The sequence below is a fragment of the Meles meles genome, chromosome 8 (assembly GCF_922984935.1).
Source record: "Meles meles chromosome 8, mMelMel3.1 paternal haplotype, whole genome shotgun sequence".
Classification (NCBI taxonomy): domain Eukaryota; kingdom Metazoa; phylum Chordata; class Mammalia; order Carnivora; family Mustelidae; genus Meles; species Meles meles.
In genome coordinates this window covers 58870799-58890652 of record NC_060073.1, presented here as the reverse complement: position 1 = coordinate 58890652, position 19854 = coordinate 58870799, and the positions used below count along the sequence as shown (strand labels likewise).

The window sequence follows — 19854 nt, the reverse complement described above, 5'->3', positions numbered from 1 at the left end:
AGACCAGTCATAGGAGGAAAGCATTCCCTTTGGTATTGTTATTAATGGTTGATAGTTAACTGAGTAATAAAAACATGGATGAGTATAGCTCAGTGATTTCACTGGATCCCAAATTGTGAGAGGTAGGCAGGACTAGGATAATTGTCCCCATACGTTGGATAAGGAAACAATCCAAGAAACAGAAGTTAAGTGCCTCATCAAGGTCACAAATTGGGCTTTAAACCTAATCTCCCACTCATAACCTCAACTCATAATTCCATCCACAAAATGAAACAAAGCATCAAAACCCCAAACCCAAAAAACAAAAAATAAAAACCCAAAACCAAAAACCAGATAACGATCTCGTTAAAACTGAACCCCAGGTTTCTAAGTCACAATCCAAGTACACACAGCAGGCATCCATTTGCATATTCTGAGGTGGCTCTATTTTTCAGTAGGCACTTCAGGGCAGGAAGATGAGGGTGGAAAGAGGCCCAGTGATTGTGAAGCCAGACTACACTGTGCCTTAAGGGAGGCACTGAATGCCACAGAGTGGTGAGAGAGTAGGATCTGTAGGAAGACAGAAGCAGGAACTCCTGAAGATCACTGGGACAGAAGTCTCTAGAGTGACCTCCAGGGAAGACTCCAGGCCCATCTTGGGTCCCTTTCAGGATGTTCCTCAGGGATTGGGCCTGCTGTTTCTTTTGGGAAAAGAGTAGGTGATTATGAGGATATAGCCAGGCCTCTCCTTTCCAACTCTCTCTTTCCCAGCCTTCTCTCACTAAGGAAAACTGTATCAGGTTTTCCTAAAGCCAGCAGAAAATGAACTGAGCCTCCAGCTGGGGGGTGAGAGCACGCCAGGTTATTGGTGGTAGGGAAGACCAGGTGTACACAAATCATAGTCAGGGGGGTAGTGTGAATGGGGTGAGGAGCAAGCAGACAAGGGAGGGGCTAGGTCAGTCAGCTCCTAGAGGGCTGGAACAGGGTACCTGGAGGACATAAGTCAAGGAAAGCAGCCGTGTGAGCTCGGCTGACAGAGAGAATTAGAATAACCAGGATAATGGCAGAAATCAGACTGAAAATAGTAATGACTAGAAGGAATACCCAAAGGCTAGGAGAAGTGTGTTTAACGTTTGAGGGGAACAGACTAGGTTAGTATGTATGGGGAAGTGAGCTTTGGAGTGCATGGGCAGAGTCCCTTCCTCAGTACCTCTCATACCCAAACAATTTATCCTTGTTTCAGGCATTATCTCACCTCCTGATTCTCTTGTCTTCTAGCATTCTCATCCTTTATGTCTTTCTGTTGAACAGAGGACCTGCTTTCTATCCTCCTGAAGGCTTTATCTTCTACAGATTTCAGATGCTCCCATGTTGCCATTTGAAGAAATCCTTTTCTGCTTCCCAGGGCTGTGCTTCTTCTGTATGGTGCATTAGGGACCACTTTAAGAAAGCCTTAACTAAATAACCCATACCAGGTTAGTCAATCCCTTATTAGTGCCACTTGCTTTCCTCCTACTTCACATTCTGGCCTCACCACAGTCAGAGCTGGTGTGATAGTCCTGGGACAAAAAGGAAAAATCTGAAATAGGGAGATGGAAGGACCAGGTCAGTTATACTTGCTTATTAAAGGCATTAGCAACAACTAGCTGTATCATTGCAGCATGGTCCTATAAACAGAATTCTGGCATGAGGGTCAGAAGTTGTAGAATCTAGTCTTAGCTCTGCTACTTACTTCCTCCATGACCATTTGGGGACTTAGTTTCCCAATTACATCTTTCTAAAGTCCTCTCAAGTTAAAGGGATAGCCAGTTTATAATACTGACTGAATATTTCAGGTACAGAGCCACATGCACTTTTGGGGGAGACAAAGAAACAAGTGACCCAGATTTCCTTTTGTCATTTGCTGATGTCTTGACTATGCAAACAGGAGGCATAGTACAATGACATGTAAGGGCTGGATAAAACTCTCATACCAAGCAGGTTAAGAGTGCTGGGGTCGGAGGAGACTGGATAGGCAGGGTTGGATTGTGAATGGAATCAGAGCTAGATTTCATTTAAATTTGGAAAGAAGGAAGCTTGATGAATTATTAAGGCATTTAAACAGAATAGGCAAGCTGTGAGAATGAGGTATATGGGCAAATAAACCTGAGGGCTAGATATGGGCAACAGGAGCATACAGAAAGTAAGAGACAGGGGCACTCAGGGAAGAGGGGTTACGTGTTTGAAATCTGATCTACGTAACTAAAATTGGTGAGGATTTCACAGAATTTCTATCTGTGGATGTGCTCAAAACTGGGTGGTACTCAGTAAACTTCAATTTGAATTAGATGGTAGTATATAATACACCAGCAGGAGAGGAGAAACTTTCTCCAGAGAGTCATTCATACATTTATTTAAATAGCACTTATTGATCCTCAATAATGTTCAGTAGAGTCTGTAAATATAGAAATAAGTCACAGCCCTTGTATTAGCAGCACTCATTCAAATGGACAGACATTTGCACTGGCAACAAGGATCATACTCTCCTTATGTTATTTAATTCAGGGTATTAATGAGTCCTCATTGACAACACTTAGAAAAATCTGCCCGGAGGAGTCTGAGAAGACTTTACTAAGAAGGTGGCAGGATCGTGGCCAGGTATGGAAAGGGGCAGAGGAAAGCATTCCAGATAAATAGTATGAGCTATAAGCATGCTTTTCAGGAAGTGACAGATAATCCAATGTGGCTGAAACCAGGATGAATGTTTTGGGGAATGGTGAAGAAGTGAGGTTAGTAACTTAGGCAGGAACAAATTAATAAGCATGTTGAGTAGTTTTTAATTTTCCTTGTAGCAGTAAGTTCTTATAAGCAGTTTTCAGTAGGGATAGAACATGTGGTCTGTCACATTGTAGTGGTAGATTGAGTAGGGGTAGAAGACTGAAGAGGAGGTTTTTTATTCAAATATGATTAATATGGTGTTATTTTAGTTTCAGGTCTACAGCAGAATGATTCAATAATTGTATACATTACTCATCATTCATAATTGTACTCCTAATCCTCTTTATTCTTCCCATCTCACCACCCACTACCTTCTGGCAACCACCAGTCTGTTCTCTGCCTTTAAGACTTTTTGCTTGTTTTGTTTCTTAAATTCCACATATGAGTGAAATCACATGATATGTGTCTTTCAGACTTACTTCACTTAGCATTATACTTTCTAGGTCCATTCATGTTATTGCAAATGGCAAGATGTCATTATTTATGGCTGAGAAATATTCCATATATTGTGTGGTGTATGTGTACATATCACATCTTATCTATTCATCTATGGATGGACATTTGGGTTGCTTGCATGTCTTGGCTACTGTAAATAATCCTGCAATAAACTAGGGCTGCATATCTCTTTGAATTAGTGTTTTCATTTTCTTCTGGTGAATATCCAGTAGTGGAATTACTGGGTTTTATGGTAATTCTAATTTTTTGAGGAACTTCCACGGTTTTCCAGAGTGGCTGCACCAACTTGCATTCTAAGCAACAGTGCACAAAGTTTCCTTTTTTTCCACATTCTCACCAATATTTGTGTGTTTCTTCTTAATTTTAGCCACTATGACAGGTATAAAGGGGTAGCTCATCCTGGGGTTTTCTTTTTTATAATTTTATTTTTTCAGTGTTCCAAGATTCATTAGCCATCACGGAGATTCAAATCATCCTGGTTTTTATTCACATTTCTCTGGTGAAAAGATGTTCAACATTACCAATCATGTGTCTGTTGATCATCTGTATGTCTTTGGAAAAATATCTATTCAGGTCCTCTGTCCATGTTTTAATCAGATTGCTTTTTTTGGTGTTGAATATATTCTCCCATTCAGTAGCTTGTCTTTTTCTGTTGATAGTTTCCTTCACTGTGCAAAAGCTTTTCATTTTGGTGTGGTCCCAATGGTTTAATTTTGCTTTTGTCTCCCTTGCCAGGGGAGAACTATTTGGTTCTACAGATCCATGTGTCTATTTTTGTGCCAGTACCATATTGTTTTGGTTACTACAGCTTTGAAGAATATCTTGAAATCTAGGATTGTGATACCTTGATTGCATTGAATCTGTAGATTGCTTTGTGCTTCAGATAGTATTGACATTTTAATAATATTCATTCTTCTAATACATGAGCATGGAATTTCTTTGTGTCATTTTTAACTTATGTAAAGGGGTAGTCATTATAGTGACACAGGCCAGTGATATGAATCTGGGAAGACAAAAGTCATTGAGAGGAGAAAAGCAGCATGAGAGACAATTTAGGGGCAGGATCAAGAGGCATCACTGACTTAGAAAGAGCTCCAGGAGCTGCATCTGATAGGAGTCTATGACTGGAGCATAATGAAGGGAGAGGTGAGAGGGGATAAAGCTGAATAGTGAACAGGGGCCAGACCATGCAGAGACTTGTAAACCAGAGTGAGGAGTGTGGATTTCATCCTCTGTGCAATGGTAATTCCATGAAGGTCTTGAGACTAGCCCTGGCCCAGTATAATTTGCCTGTTTAAATGGATTATTTGGTTATAGTATAGAGAATGGAGTGTGAAGCGCCCAAGATTCAGACTACAGAGACCAGTTATAAGGCTTTTGTGGTCTAGACGAAAGATGGTTAATTAAATGAGAATGCTGTCAAGGGATAAGGAAAAGAGTAGGGAGTAAATTACATTTTTTTAGATTGATAGGATTTGCTAATGAACTGGATACTAAGGAAGGGGGAAAGGATTAAATCAAGGATTATCCCTGGGTTTCTGACCTTGCTACGGGATAGATGGCCAGAATATGTGTGAGATGGACAATGCAAGGGGAGGAAATAGTTTGTGGGGAGATAAAAAGATTTCCGTTTTGGCTGTATTGTTTGATATGAGTGTGGAACATCTAAGTGGAGAGGTCCAATAGACAGTAGGATACACGCGTCTGGAACTCAGAGTAGAAGCTATGCATTTGACAATCCCCTGAATATAGATGGTAAAAAAACCAAAACAAAACAAAAACTAAAAACCAAGTGGAACAAAAGTGAGCACCTAGTAAGGTAATATGAAAATAAAAGAGGGAATAAAAGAAGACAGAAAAGGAGAAGGAGAGAGTGAGGGGAAAAATATAAGGGAAGGAGTGGAGATGGGAGGTGGCTTGGAAAGGATTGGAAATTAAATGAGAGATGAGGAAGTAGAGATCAAATATAGTCAAGTTTTTATAAAATTGTGCTGTGAAGGGGAATCAAGTTAAGGGGTGATTAGATGGAAGAGACAAAGCCAAAAAATACATGATGGTGCTGATATTAATCAAAATAAACATTGTAGAAAGGGGGGCAGACAGTAGGGACAAATAACATGTGCACAATGGGTCACAGTTTGTGAGGTCTATTCTCACATGTTTTTGTCTTTCCTCACCATAAAACTTGGAGAGATGGCTGTGGGAAGTATGTCGTGGGAAGTATGGTTATTACCTTCAGTTATAGGTCCAGAAGCTAAAACTTTAAAAATATCAGAGATTAATGTTAGTTTCTGCTGGTAGACTGATGACACAATCATTCCTCATGCCTAAGGCTTTAGAATTCTAAAACTTTTCCCTATACCGTAGTGAGGAGTTAGAGTTTTATTTCTTTAACGTGGACATGCTGAATTTGAACTGTCTGTGGAACAACAAGGTGGAGGAAGAATATAGCAACTTAAGACATTGGATTTGAAGGCAGGAAACAAGAGTTCTCAAAGTTCAGGTTTAATATTTGACATTTTCTAAATATGTGGTTGTCAGTAATTTAACTTTTAGTTTCCGCAATTCAAAAAAATGCCTATATTTACTAAGCACATTTTTGTATTCTAGATTTGTGCTAATGGTTTTAATTTTTAAAATGAATTTTTCCAGCTTTAAGATATAATTTACGTAGAATTATATTAGTTTGAGGTGTTCAACAATGATTTGATATATATATTATAAAATGGTTGCTACAATAAGTTGAGTTAGCATTCGTCACCTCGCATAGCTACAATATTTTTCTGATGGTGAGAACTTTTAAAATATTTTATTTATTTATTTGACATAGATCATAAGTAGGCAGAGAGGCAGAGAGGAGAGAAGGAATCAGGCTCTCTGGCAGGGAGCCTGATGTGGGGCTCCATCCCAGGACCCTGGGATCATGACCTGAGCCAAAGGCAGAGGCTTTAACCCACTGAGCCACCCAGGCACCCCTGGTGAGAACTTTTAAGATCTACTTTCTTTGCAACTTTCAAATATATGTTATAGTATTAACTACAGTCATCAGGCTGTACAGAATATCCCCAGACCTTATACCTGGAAGTTTGTACCATTTGTCTACCTTCACCTCTTTCTCCCATCCCTAGTAGCCATAAATCTGTTTTGTTCCTAAGTTCATTTTTTAAAAAATCTTAATTTCAATGTAAATAACATGTGTTCTATTAGTTTCAGGTGTACAACATAGTGATTCAACAATTCCATATATCACTCAGTGCTCATCAAGATACTCCCACCTATTTCACCCATCCCCCACCTACATCTTCTCTGGCAACCCTTTGCTCACTATAGTTTAGAGTCTTTGGTTTGTCTTTTTTCCCCCCTTTGTTCATTTGTTTTGTTTCTTAAATTCCACATATGAATGAAATCATATGGTGTTTTTCTTTCTCTGACTGGCTTATTTCACATAACATTATACTCCCTAGATCCATCCATGTTTTTGTAAATGGCAAGATTTCATTTTTTATGGCTAAATAATAGCTTCCCTAATTTAGATATTATAAATAATGTTGCAATAAACAGAGGTGCATGTATCCCTTTGAATTATTTTTGCATTGTATTGAATTTTGTATTTTGTATTGAAGTGTTTTTGTATTCTTTAGGTAAATACCCAGTACTATGACTATAGGATCATAGGGTCTATTTCTAAATTTTAATGAATTCCTATAATGCTTTCCAGAGTGACTGCACCAATTTGCATTCCCACCAACACTGCATAATGGTTCCTTTTTTCTACCTATTCATTTTTTAAAGATTATACACAAAAGTGAGATTGTACAGTATTTTTTAAAAGATTTATTTTTTTAAGATATTATTTATTTATTTGACAGAGATAACAAGCAGGTAGAGAAGCATGTAGGGGGTGGGGGATAGCAGGCTCCCCGCTGAGCAGAGAGCCCAATGTGGGGCTCGATCCCAGGACCATGAGACCATGACCTGAGCCAAAGGCAGAGGCTTTAACACACTGAGCCACCCAGGCACCCCGAGATTGTACAATATTTTTTATCTGACTTATTTCAGTTAGAATAATGTTCTCAAATTCCATCTATGCTGCTACAAATGGTAAGATTTCCTTCTTTATGGCTGAATAATATTCTGGTGTGTATCACATTTTCTTTACCCATTTATCCATTGTGCTAATTGTTTCACAATATCTCCATTCTCAGAATAAACCTTTAAAATATAAACTGAGAAAAAAGTGAAGAAAGCACAGATCAAATTTCTAGGAAACAAATGTTTAAGCTTTTTCAAACAGAATGATAAAAGGGATAAAAAGGAATAGAAAGATAAAGGATCCCAGAATGAAAAAGAATGGTGTAAAGTTCAGTCTTCCAAAAAGGTGGGAGTGGAACATCTCTTCCTTTGAATGTCCTGGACGTTAGAAAGAAAAGTGGGTGAAGGTAGAAGCATGTAGAAATGGAAGTTAAAGTTAGGTGAAGGAAAACAATGTTAGGTCTTTTCATGTTCTCAAGTTGGCTGCAAATACGCCTTTAGTTTGTGAGATTGCTGAGCATTAAATAAAGACCCATGGAACCCTTGCTAGAGAAAAAATTTATAGAATGTGGAGGAATGTGAAATATGAGAAGGTGCTAGCCTTAATTATTTTTCATACAGCCAAGATAGACATCTGAAGGACAGAGACACTCCTTTCATAATTAGAGATGCAGCCTGAGTTTGGAGCCAACAGGAAGACAGTGAATGTCTTGGGTAAGATTTGAACATAGCAGGGATCTATATCTTTTACAAAGTGGTTCTGGGCCGCACAAAGACCACAGAAAGCTCTTTTTCCACTCAGTTCCTTAATGAAGAGTGTCTTGTGATATTTGCTCAATTGGTATTGAATGTTGATTACCCAATGATTTAAAAAATTAATTAATTTATTTATTTGACAGAGATCACAAGTAAGCAGAGAGGCAGGCAGGGGTGGGGGGGGATGCTGAACAGAAAGACAAATGTGGGGCTTGATCCCAGGACCCCAGGGACATGACCTGAGCTGAAGGCAGAAAATTTAACCCACTGAGCCACCCAGGTGCCCCTTACCCAATGATTTTTAAGCACGTTGAGGGCAGAGATCATGTATTTCTCATAATGTATATTAGGATTATTTTCTAATTGAAGGACTAGAAATGAGATCAAGAGCTAATCCTTCCATGTGAATCGTCAGAGTTTGAAATTGAATGCTATAATTCTGCTGATACTGGATACCTTCTGGAAGAGCCCTGTGGAAGTAGACGATAGGAAGAAAATTTCCAATGTCCACGTCAATCTCCAATATCACCTCAACCCATCCGGCAGTCTTTGTGTTAATGGGAATCCCAGGCCTGGAGCACTTACATAACTGGATTTCCATTCCCTTCTGCTCAGCCTATACTTTAGCCCTGCTAGGCAACTGTACCCTCCTCTTCATTATTCAGGCAGATGCAGCCCTCCATGAGCCCATGTACCTCTTTCTGGCCATGTTGGCAAGCATTGATCTGGTCCTCTCTTCTACAACACTTCCCAAAATGTTAGCTGTTTTTTGGTTCAGAGATCGGGAGATCAGCTTCTATGGCTGTCTGGTCCAGATGTTCTTTCTCCATTCCTTCTCTATCATGGAGTCAGCAGTCCTGCTGGCCATGGCCTTTGACCGTTACGTGGCTATCTGTAAGCCCCTGCACTACACTACGGTGCTGACTGGGCCCCTTATCACCAAGATTGGTATGGCTGCTGTGGCTCGGGCTGTGACACTAATGACTCCACTCCCTTTTCTGCTCAAACGCTTCCACTACTGCCGAGGCCCCATGATTGCCCACTGCTACTGTGAGCACATGGCCGTGGTAAGGCTGGCCTGTGGGGATACTCGCTTCAACAATATCTATGGCATTGCTGTGGCCATGTTTATAGTGGTGTTGGATCTGCTGTTTGTTATCTTGTCTTATATCTTCATCCTTCGGGCAGTCCTACAGCTTGCCTCTCAGGAGGCCCGCTACAAGGCCTTTGGGACTTGTGTCTCTCACATAGGTGCAATTTTAGCCTTTTACACACCTGTGGTCATCTCCTCAGTCATGCACCGTGTGGCTCGCCGGGCTGCTCCTCATGTCCACATACTCTTTGCTAATTTCTATCTGCTCTTTCCACCCATGATCAATCCCATTATCTATGGTGTCAAGACCAAGCAGATTCGTGAGCGAGTCTTAGGACTATTCCCAAGAAAGAATGTCTACGTGTAGAGTGAGAAGCAGGTGGAGAAAGAGTGGGACAGACTGAATGCTGGAATCGGAGCAGGGGTATGAGAGGAAATAGAAGGATGCCAGAGTTTCCATGAACAAGGAGGAAAACTAAATGATGTCCTGGTATAATGAAAAAAAAATTAATTGATGCCCTGAAACTCAGTCATCAGTCTGATCAGGATTCATGGTGCAATGTCCTTTGGTAGCCTTTGGATTCAAACTGCTGACTTTGCTTTCTTCCCAAAGAGTCCACTCTATCAAGAGGCATGACAAAGGCTTGACTCACTCTATCTTTGGTAATGTCATCTAAAGACACAAAGATGCTTTCAATTTCGTTTACTAAGATTTTGAGAACCTGAGTTTCTCTCCAGAGTCACTGGGATTAGTACCTGGGAAGGACCAAAATTTCATCTGAGGCAAGAGTAACTGTAATAATCTGAAACCTGATGTCCAGTTTCTGGCTAAACACAACCAGTTTGGGGGAGCTCATGATCTTCCAGCACTACAGGTTCTAAGTCAGTTTTGCTTGTTAAAATTTATTTCTTTAATTGAATCAGCTTATGTAGTCTTTGACTTCTTTTGAGCTCTGTATTCTAATGGCCAATCCCTTTCATTAAACATTTTGAGTAAAACATGTCCTCTGACATTTTGTTATAAATCATATAACACTTTCTTTGCAAATATATGTAGCTTATGTTTTCACCAAGAATGTGAATTCTTCATTTACTTGATAATTCAGTCACAAAACATTGAGTACCAAATCTATGCTGGGTACTGGGAATACACACACACACACACACACACACACACACATATTTAAGATGGGCATGCTGTACTTATGTCTATGTCCAAAGAGAGAAAAGTCTGCTTGAGATTTTTCTCCTATCCTCTCTGTCTCCCTCTGCATCCCACTCCTTGCTCAGGCATGCTCCCTAAAATAAATAAATAAATCTTAAAAAATCTTAAAAAAGTGAAGGTGTCATGTGGAAATCTCACTTTGTCTCAATATCCTAGGTGATTATCTATCATGGGAGAGTGCTGAGTCCACATTACACCAAGGCCAAAGTTAGGAAAGATAAAGTAGGATCCAGTATACTTCTGTCAAAAGGGAATATGTATAGCTGGGGCATAGAGCTCTGAGATTGCTTTTAAAACATAACCTACCAAAACGAAATTATGCAGAAATAGAAACCCTAAGCATAACTTGTGTGAAGATTAAATCAGTAATGAAAACCTCCCATTAAAGAAAAACCCAGAAACAGAGGGTTGCATTGGTTAATTCTACCAAATATTTAAATAACTCCTTCTCAATTTTGTAAATTTGTAAATAAACAAAATTTGTTGGTTTACTCCTTCTCAAATTTGTAAACAAACAAAAAAACCATGACTCTGTACAAAAACTGTACCTATAGTCAATAATGTATTATACACTAAAAATTTGTTAAGAACACTTAATATGAGAGCTATCCTCTGATCACAATAAGACAAAATAAAGACAATTTAAAGCATCTTTAAAATTAAAGTTATGGATGGGGCACCTGGGTGGCTCAGTGGGTTAAAGCCTCTGCCTACAATAACAAATAACATGGAGGACATGGGGAGATGGAGAGGAGAGGGAGTTGAGGGAAACTGGAAGGGGAGATGAACCATGAGAGACTATGGACTCTGGAACAACCAGAGGGTTTTGAAGGGGCGGCGGGGGGGGGTGTGGGAGGTTGAGGAACCAGGTGGTGGGTAATAGGGAGGGCACATACTGCATGGAGCACTGGGTGTGATGCCGAAACAATGAACACTGTTATGCTGTAAATAAACAAATAAAAGAATAAAAAAAAAAAAGCCTCTGCCTACAGCTCAGGTCATGATCCCAGGGTCCTGGGATCGAGCCCCACATCGGGCTCTCTGCTTAGCAGGGAGCCTGCTTCCCCCCTCTCTCTGTGCCTGCTGCACTGCCTACTTGTGATCTATCTCTCTCCCTCTGTCAAATAAATAAATAAATAAATAAATAAAAATTAAAGTTATGGAAAACTGTAGTGGGCAAAGTCCATGGCAGACCCTGGTATTAACTAGTTTCCTTCTTTGAAAAATAGCATGAAAGTCAGCTGTTGGTAGACTATCACTCTTATTTATAAATATCTGAATTATTAATAAGTAATCACATCATCATCAACATCATAATGGCTTCTTGATTATATAGTTAGTGATCTATTCTTCCTGTGATTTAGGAACAATGGAATTATTTCCATTTTAGAAAAAGGAAACAGATCTGAGATCAGGGAAGTGTCATTCCAAAGTTACAAGCTAGAAATCTGCTTAGCTTCAGTCAATATGTAAAATATATGTAAAATAAGATCAGATAATTTTGCTTGGTTAAGGTGGAGATCCTCCCCTTGCAGGTCACAGTCAGACAGGAATTGGGTGAAGTTTATGTTTTAATGAGTCTCTCTTTATTAGAAGACACTGCAAGGAGTGGGTAGAGGTAAGCAGAAGCAAATTAAAGACCAAGGCACAAGGATCTACCTGAAGGGCTTGGTGTCTGGAGAGTTAAGCATGACCCCTGGGAGGTATGGTTTGTACCACAAAAGAGAAAGGGGCATGGGCTGCAGGAAACTCCAGGGATGGGAGGCCTGGGTCCCCTTGTGTTAATCCCTAGAGAAGAGGGGGAGCCTTTCATGAGCCCCTGACAACCCTTCTCAAGTGCAGCAGTTTGTGCTTCTACAACCTTTTCAGAGGAGATCAGAGGCTTGCAAAGATAAAGCCAGTGGCTCCCTTCCCAGCTCCCTCCTTCTCAAACTCCTTCCACTAAAGTTGCATGAAGCTAATGGACTGGCCAAGAATTCTACTTCAGACAAAGCACTGTGAGCAGAGCTGGACTAAGGGAAACAAGAAAGAGGTAACAGGTGTGGAGAGTGAGAAAGGATAAGGGCACTCTCAATTTCCTCCTACAGCTAGCCTCGGTATCAGCTCCCTGCTCGCTCTTCCCAATTCCTTTATTGCCTCTATTTTGGCTCTTTTTAAAAATTTTATTTTTTCAGTGTTCCAAGATTCATTGTTTACGTACCACATGCAGTACTCCATGCAATACGTGCCCTCCTTAATACCCACCACCAGGTTCTCCCAACCCCCCACACTTCCCCTCCAAAACCTTCTGTTTCTCAGAGTCCACAGTTTCATGGTTTGTCTCCGCCTCCCATTTCCCCCAGTTCACTTTTCCTTTCCTTCTCCTAATGTTCTCAGTGTTATTCCTTATGTTCTACAAGTATTTTGGCTCTTCAACTGAGGAGGTAGATGTCCTCACAGTCCAACCCAAATATTTTGTCTACAAACTCCAGAAACCCCCACCACTACAGAGGAAGACTATTTCTTTCCTATGCCAGACACTAGTTCACCTCCAAGAAGTTTGGCTGATTATTTCTAAATGCATCCTATCACTTCTCACTGATCATTTCTTTTCCCAGATTTGCTAGTATCCCTGTTCCAATTAGGAGTCTTCTGCATTAGTCAAGAGAGAGAAAATGAGGACTGAACTAAAAAGATATAGGGAGAGGTCAAAAATATGTATTTTTGAATAATGACATGTTTATTGAAACATGCTAGTTCCACCACTGTCTAATTGTCTCTTTCTAGGAAATTAGTGCTTTTTAAAATTTTTTTTTAGGAAATGTGTCTTAAGGGAAAAGATTAGAGCCATTTATTTTGGCATTATTCTTTAAAATAGTCTTTAAAACAACCTCTGCCACACTGTAAGCTCTATAGGAAATAATTTTGCAATGCCATTTCAAATATATGGAGCCCAAATAATCTTTGCAATAAGAATATGGTCTTGGAAATTCAAGATTCTGAATCAAAGAAATAAGGGAAAACAAATGTGATTCTCCTCTACTCTTTTTGAAACAGACACAATTGAGTATTATGATAGAGACTGTACAGTAGAGATTGATGCAATAGAGACTGGTTTAGAAGTGTGCACAAATTGTCACAACAGTGCAAACTTTCACTCTTGCTTAACTATCATCGGCAAAGACTTTCTAGTGGTAATCACTTCATGCCCCTCTCCAATAAAAACTCACATTTTGCTATATCCCCTATGAATTCAATCATTTTATACTTCAGTATTTATACTTGGATATAAATTTTTAAATCTTGCAAACAAAATATGTGAGCATCTCACATTTATAAATTTGAGTCCATACCCTTAAAACTCCATAGATAAAAATATCTGTAATCTTCAAAATCTTTTACTATTCCTAGAGCAGTCAGACAGATACTTTGTAAAATTTTATTTTTTCCCTCCATTTTTGGAGTTCCAAGTTCTTCCAGAGTTGCTGATGGGCTAATCATTCTGGCACCTTTTGAGTGGTGCAATGGGATACATTTAGGTTCTTCTCCCACAAGCCATATCCTTAAAAGACCTTAGGTCAGTGACTATCTTCCTGTCTCTGAGTCTTAGTTTTTCAAATTCATCATTTGGTTACCTTTTTAAGATATATTTATTGCAAGCATAACTGAGTACTTTCTGTGTACGGAGACTTATCTAAGCACTTTTGGGAGAAAAAAATAGACAAGTTCTGTGGTCTAGTGTTGACATTTTGGCTCTTGAAATAGTACAGACAGGATAAAATATTCCTACAAAACAGGTTCCTGGGTTCTGGATAGTAGGGGAAGATGACTGGATCCATTCATTCTCCTATACTAAGATTCTGATTCTGAGAGAGGTATATTTTTTATGAGCTTCAACAGAAATAGGGTTCATGCACTGTTGGACACCCTGTGTTTGGGGGAAGAAATTACAAAGAACAGGTAACTTTCATTGTGTGAGGAATTGTGATCAGGTCACAGGGTCATCAGTTATGTTCAGAAGGTAGACAGTAAGCCAGAAGAATGTAGAGACTGAGAGGTAAAGTCAATTATGTTAGGTTTTGCATATTTACTGAGGGTTAAGATGCAACAGGTATGTTGGAACATTAATCATTTATAGAGTGCATTATGTAGCAGGCACTGTTCTTGGCACTTCTGAACATATGCTAGTGAGAAATGAAAAAAGTTCCTGCTGTCTTAAGTTTGCTTCCTACAAAGCCAAGAGCTCAACTTGGCAAAGAAGTGCAAATATTAAAAACACATGGAAAAACCCTCTCCAAGGGGATTTGGAATTTATTCTGATGCATGTAACCAAGGCTGGTGTAGCTTTCTTAGAATTTCTATCCTGATTCAACATTGAATTAGAATATAACCAAATATTCTGGGCTTGGATAGCACAGGAAGGTCTGATCAGGGTGAGAAGACCTATTTTCCAGTAGTCTGGTTGTTTATGCTTCATTTGATGAAATAGTTAACATTTACTATGTATGCGAGAGGCTGAAGTTATAGAAGTGAATAAGGCATAGTCCCTTCACTCTATAATATGGATGGTATTTGGAGAAGGATAGAAACTGAAGGAAAAAACAGGAATCTGTATACTTGTTAGGCATCTTTTTTTTTTTTTTTTTCCAGTCTTGAGAGATAATAGTCCTTGAATAGTGCGGACATTAATTGGAGTAAGCAACTTTCCAACTTAACTGTGGAGGTTGATCCAGTTGGACCTGCTGACAGACTAAATCAAGGATGACTTGATTTTAGGTTGAGCAACTGGTTGGAGAGGATATAATGTCCTGAGATGTGGAATGCATATGAAGATTAATGACTTGAGAGTGAATTGAGATATCTGTGACTGCTACAATGGGATATCAAATTGTTGGATAGATTAGCTTGCTGCTTAAAGAGGAAGATAGGGAATTTATATTCAAGGTTTTAAGATCTGATAACCAAATTCATGGTAAGTAGGTAGAACACCTAGAAAAAGGATTATGTTAAAAGACTGTTACAAAGCAATATTTTCATTTCTGTCCTATATTTTAAGGCCCCTTCCCACTGGATAATTCTGTTTCATTTAAAAACATGCCATTTCCCCCTTCCTTCTTAAAAACAATTGAATACTCACACATACAACCCACATACATGCATACAAACATGCACATGCACAAATAGCCTTCCCTTTACTGTACTTCCCTGTGCAGCCAGTATCCCTTTTACTGTTGGCCTTTGCAGCAAACCTCCTCAAAAGAGGAAGCCATATTAACTGACTTTAGTTCCTTCCCACACTCCTCCTCCCCCATCTAACCCAATCAAAACAGGCATTGTCTCCCTCTATTCTAGAAAAATTTCTTACCAAGGTATCTAACCATTGCATTTCTAAACATAAGGCGAGTTCTGTTTTGGATTATCTGACTCACTAGTAGCATTAAACATGGTAATTGTTCCCTCCTCCTTGATGCATTCATTACATTCAATAGCCTATCAAGAAACAGATGTTCTGGAAATGTTGACAAGATGCCATTTTCAGTCTCTTTTGCTGACTTTTCCTCAACTCCTTACCCCAAATCCTTTCCATCCTAGTTCTTACTGTTGGGATTGAGCCCTTGGTTCTCTGTTCTTCATGAACACTTATTGTCTCTGTGATTTCAGTCTTACAGATATTATCTGTTCCCAGTGATACCAAGTTTTTATCAGCAGGCAAAAATCTCTCAAACTTCAGTCTCAAGTGTACAAATGTGTCAACATGTTCACTTAGATTTCTGATTGACCTCTCAAACAACAGATACACAGTTAACATCTTGATCCCCTCCTCCACAACCTTCCCCCACCTCAGTTGAGAAAATTCCTTTTATTGGTGTTCAAGCCAAATCTCTCCCTAACATCTTTGACTCCCTTTTCTCACATGAACAACATTTAATCTGTTAGATTCCATGGTTCTTTTCTCAAATATATCCCAAATCGGATTGCTTCTCACCACAAACAGGGCCATCCTTGTTCTTAACTAACATCCTCCCTTCCCTAATCTCTGGAATAGCCACAGAGTCTTTTCTGCTTACACCCTTACACTTTCATGCAATTCTTATCATAGAGGCTAGAAGAAACTTAAAATTTGTCAAGGATGTCATTTCTTTGCTCTAAAGATATCTTCGAGAGAAATGAACATTTGCCAAGTTCTACAAAGGGCTACAAGGCCCTGTGTGGTCTGACCCCATCTTTATGGCCTCTATAGCTCTCTCACTCATTCACATCATCTAGCTACACTGGCCTGGTAGCTCAGCTTTGAACATTAGGCATATTTCTGTCTTAGAACATTTGTTCTGACTGTTCCTTTTGCTTAGAGTTTGTCATTGAGGGCTATTTCTTTATATTTTTCATCTCTTATGCCTCACTTCCTCTCATTCACCTTTTTGTTTTGGTCAATGCTGTGACAACCACAGGTATAGCCTTAGCGCAGGTATAGCCTCACTTCAGCTGCATTCTGCCTCCGGGCTTCTCTGCTCCATTACATGGGGCACCTGCAGGAGACTGCTCAGCTACCCTGGTGCATATGTGAACCTGGAAGTATGAAGAAATTAACACTCTCTGGGTGAACACTTGCCCTGGGTGGGGTGGAAACCAGTGGATAAATATACCGCTCTTCCATGTCTCCAGTAGACAATTCTGAGGTGCCTTCTAAGTGGTTCTTCCTGTGGGACTGGACACATAGATCAACATGACCCAGCTCAGTAATGCATGCTTGGTTAGGATTCTGTGCTTTCCTGTTTCATTCTTTCATCTTATTCTTGCTCCCCATCATTTTCCCCACAAAATTACCTGTATGGAACCCCAGGTTCTGCCTTTTAAAAAGAGACTAGATACTAAGCTATTTTCTTACCTCATTCAATTGTTGCTCAAGTTCCCTTCCCAATGAGGCCTATCCTGATCTCTTTATTTAAAATTGCTACATTCTCTCTCTCTCCAGCCTCAGGACTTCTTCTCAGCCTCCTTTTTAAAAATAATACCTTCTATGCTGAGTGACATAAGTCAAGCAGAGAGAGTCAACTATCATATGGTTTCACTTATTTGTGGAGCATAACAAATAACATGGAGGACATGGGGAGATGGAGAGGAGAAGGGAGTTGAGGGAAATTGGAAGGGGAGATGAACCATGAGAGACTATGGACTCTGAAAAACAACCTGAGGGTCTAGAAGGGGAGGGGGGTGGGAGGTTGAGGGAACAAGGTGGTAGGTATTAGTGAGGGCACGGTGTTGCATGGAGCACTGGGTGTGGTGCAAAAACAATGAACACTGTTATGCTGAAAAGAAAAAAAAATGAAGTGATATATGTTTAAAAAATAAAATAAAATAATACCTTCCATTATACTATGTAACTTACTAATTAGGTTATTACTGTTTTCAAATCTTTAGTAAATGTGTTCTATGAAGGTATCAGCATGCTTTGGTCTTAGATTTATCCTTAACCAATTTAGTAAAAATATTTACCCTCCCCAAAACTTGTTGACTATATTTACTGTTTTCTGAATATAAAATTGAATGGAATATATTAATAAAAAATAAGAAATTAAAAAAATAAATAATAAAGGCAAAACCCACAAAAAACAATTGAATGGAGTTTGATATTGAGCCCTGAAGAAATTCAATACTCAGAGGTAATTAGAAACTGGAGACTGAAATGACAAGCTAAGGGAGATAGAAATAGTAGCATCAATGTACCCAACAGTAAAGAGGGTTTTAAAAAAGAGACCATTGTCAATTCAGATAAAAGTTGCTGAGAAGTCAAGTTGCTTGAAAGCAGGTAAGTTACAATGGCACCATCATTCTGGAGGTCTTTGGTGGCCCAGATGAGAGCAGTTTCAGGAAAGTAATGAGAATGGAATACATATTGGAATGTTTGATTGCCAGATGATATTTGAGAGAATGTTGAGACAGAATATAAGCATTTTCTATATGTTTTCTGTGAAGAGAGGCAGAGATTTGCATAGGAGGATATAAGATCAAAGAAGGGAGAATATTTTTTAAAGTATGGTTCTATGGAGGAAGAGAAATATATACTTAAATGACAAATAAGGCTCAGCAAACACTAATTGAACAAAAGGATTTTATACATATTCCCACTTACTACCCTCCCTTACAATTCTCACATAAAAGCAGGGGATTGCTATTCCTCATTTACAGGGGGGGAAACAGAGGCTTGGAAATAAGGGATTTATGCAAGGTCATGCAGTCACCTGATCCCAGAACTTAAGGTTTTTAAAAATTTTCTGTACTGCATGGAAAGAAATTAGTTTTCAATTTGGATATGCTGAGTGTGTGTTACTTATTAGGCATTCAGATGGGAACAAGACAGCCCAGTTATTTAGGACACTGGAATTGGAGAAAGCTAGAACTCAAACTCAGTTACAGAACTATTAACTATGCTATCTTAGACATATTAAGTTTTTGAAATTGATTTAAGATTGAAAAGAGACCAAGTTTTTTCAGAACTTGCTTTGTTCTGTTATATTGGAAATGTTTTAAGTATTATCTCAATGCTTACAAAACTTACTTGGATCCTATAAGAGAAAAGAGATTACATAAAAACAGGGCAATTCCAATGTTTCATGATTTGAAAGAAGAAAAGTGAACTAGAGGGAAAAATAAAAATTGTTAAGAATAAAGAGCATTTGTTATGGAAGCCAGATATCAGTCTTGCTAAAGATAAGAGTTCTTCTGTGATGAAAACGAAGAAGCTGGGAGATGAGTGGAGGGAAACTCACATGAATAGGGATTTTAACACAAATTTAGATGGAGAACCAAAAGGCATAGCTCCTTATTTTCTCAATAAGCTGGGGCCGAGCTGTGCTTAGAGATTTGTGGATGTGGAAAGGACCAGAAAGACAGAGCAGTTCTCTCAAATAGAACTTTCTGCAATGATGGAACTATTCTGTATCTGAACAGTCCAATATGGTAGCCACCAGTCATGGTGGCTATTGAGCATTTAAAAACTATTGTGACTGAGATACTGGATAACTTTAAACAAAATTTTGAACAAATTTAAACAGCCACATGTGGCTAGTGGCAACCATATCCAATAGAGTAGTGTTAGAGGAAACAGATACTGTGATTAATAGGGAATTAGAAATTGCAAGTTTAATTGACTTATATAGATATGCAAAGCCTAAGATTTCATGACAGAAAATTGGTTTTTGTGATTGTGAGCTTATCATGTAGAATGGTACCAACACATATTCTAAAAAATGAATTGATTTAAACATTTTCACTTTTTTTTAAAATCAGGGTATTCCTGGTGTTACCATGAGCACAGAAAAATACGACCTTTTTCCCATTCCTTTATGTAAGTGACTTGTGATATCAATTCTAATGCTGTTTAATATTCTACCTACTCAATGAGATTCAAAGTTTCTTGAGGGTAAAAATATGCATTATGCCTATCCAAGTCTATGAGGACTACTAACTAATTTTGCTTAAGGTATACGAATGGGAACAAGAGCTAATTCTGCTAAGAAGGTATATATAGAAGGTGAAGGGACCCTGTAAAAACGAACAAAGAAAACTTCTACAAACC

The 19854-nt window shown here is 38.9% G+C and overlaps 1 protein-coding gene across 1 annotated transcript; it reads left to right on the top strand.

Moving 5' to 3' along the window:
• The first annotated feature begins 8483 nt into the window (after positions 1 to 8483).
• Positions 8484 to 9440, top strand: LOC123948775 (olfactory receptor 52K1-like). The gene has a single exon (XM_046015928.1). The coding sequence runs from the start codon at positions 8484 to 8486 to the stop codon at positions 9438 to 9440; it is 957 nt and encodes a 318-aa protein (XP_045871884.1).
• The last annotated feature ends 10414 nt before the right edge of the window (positions 9441 to 19854 follow it).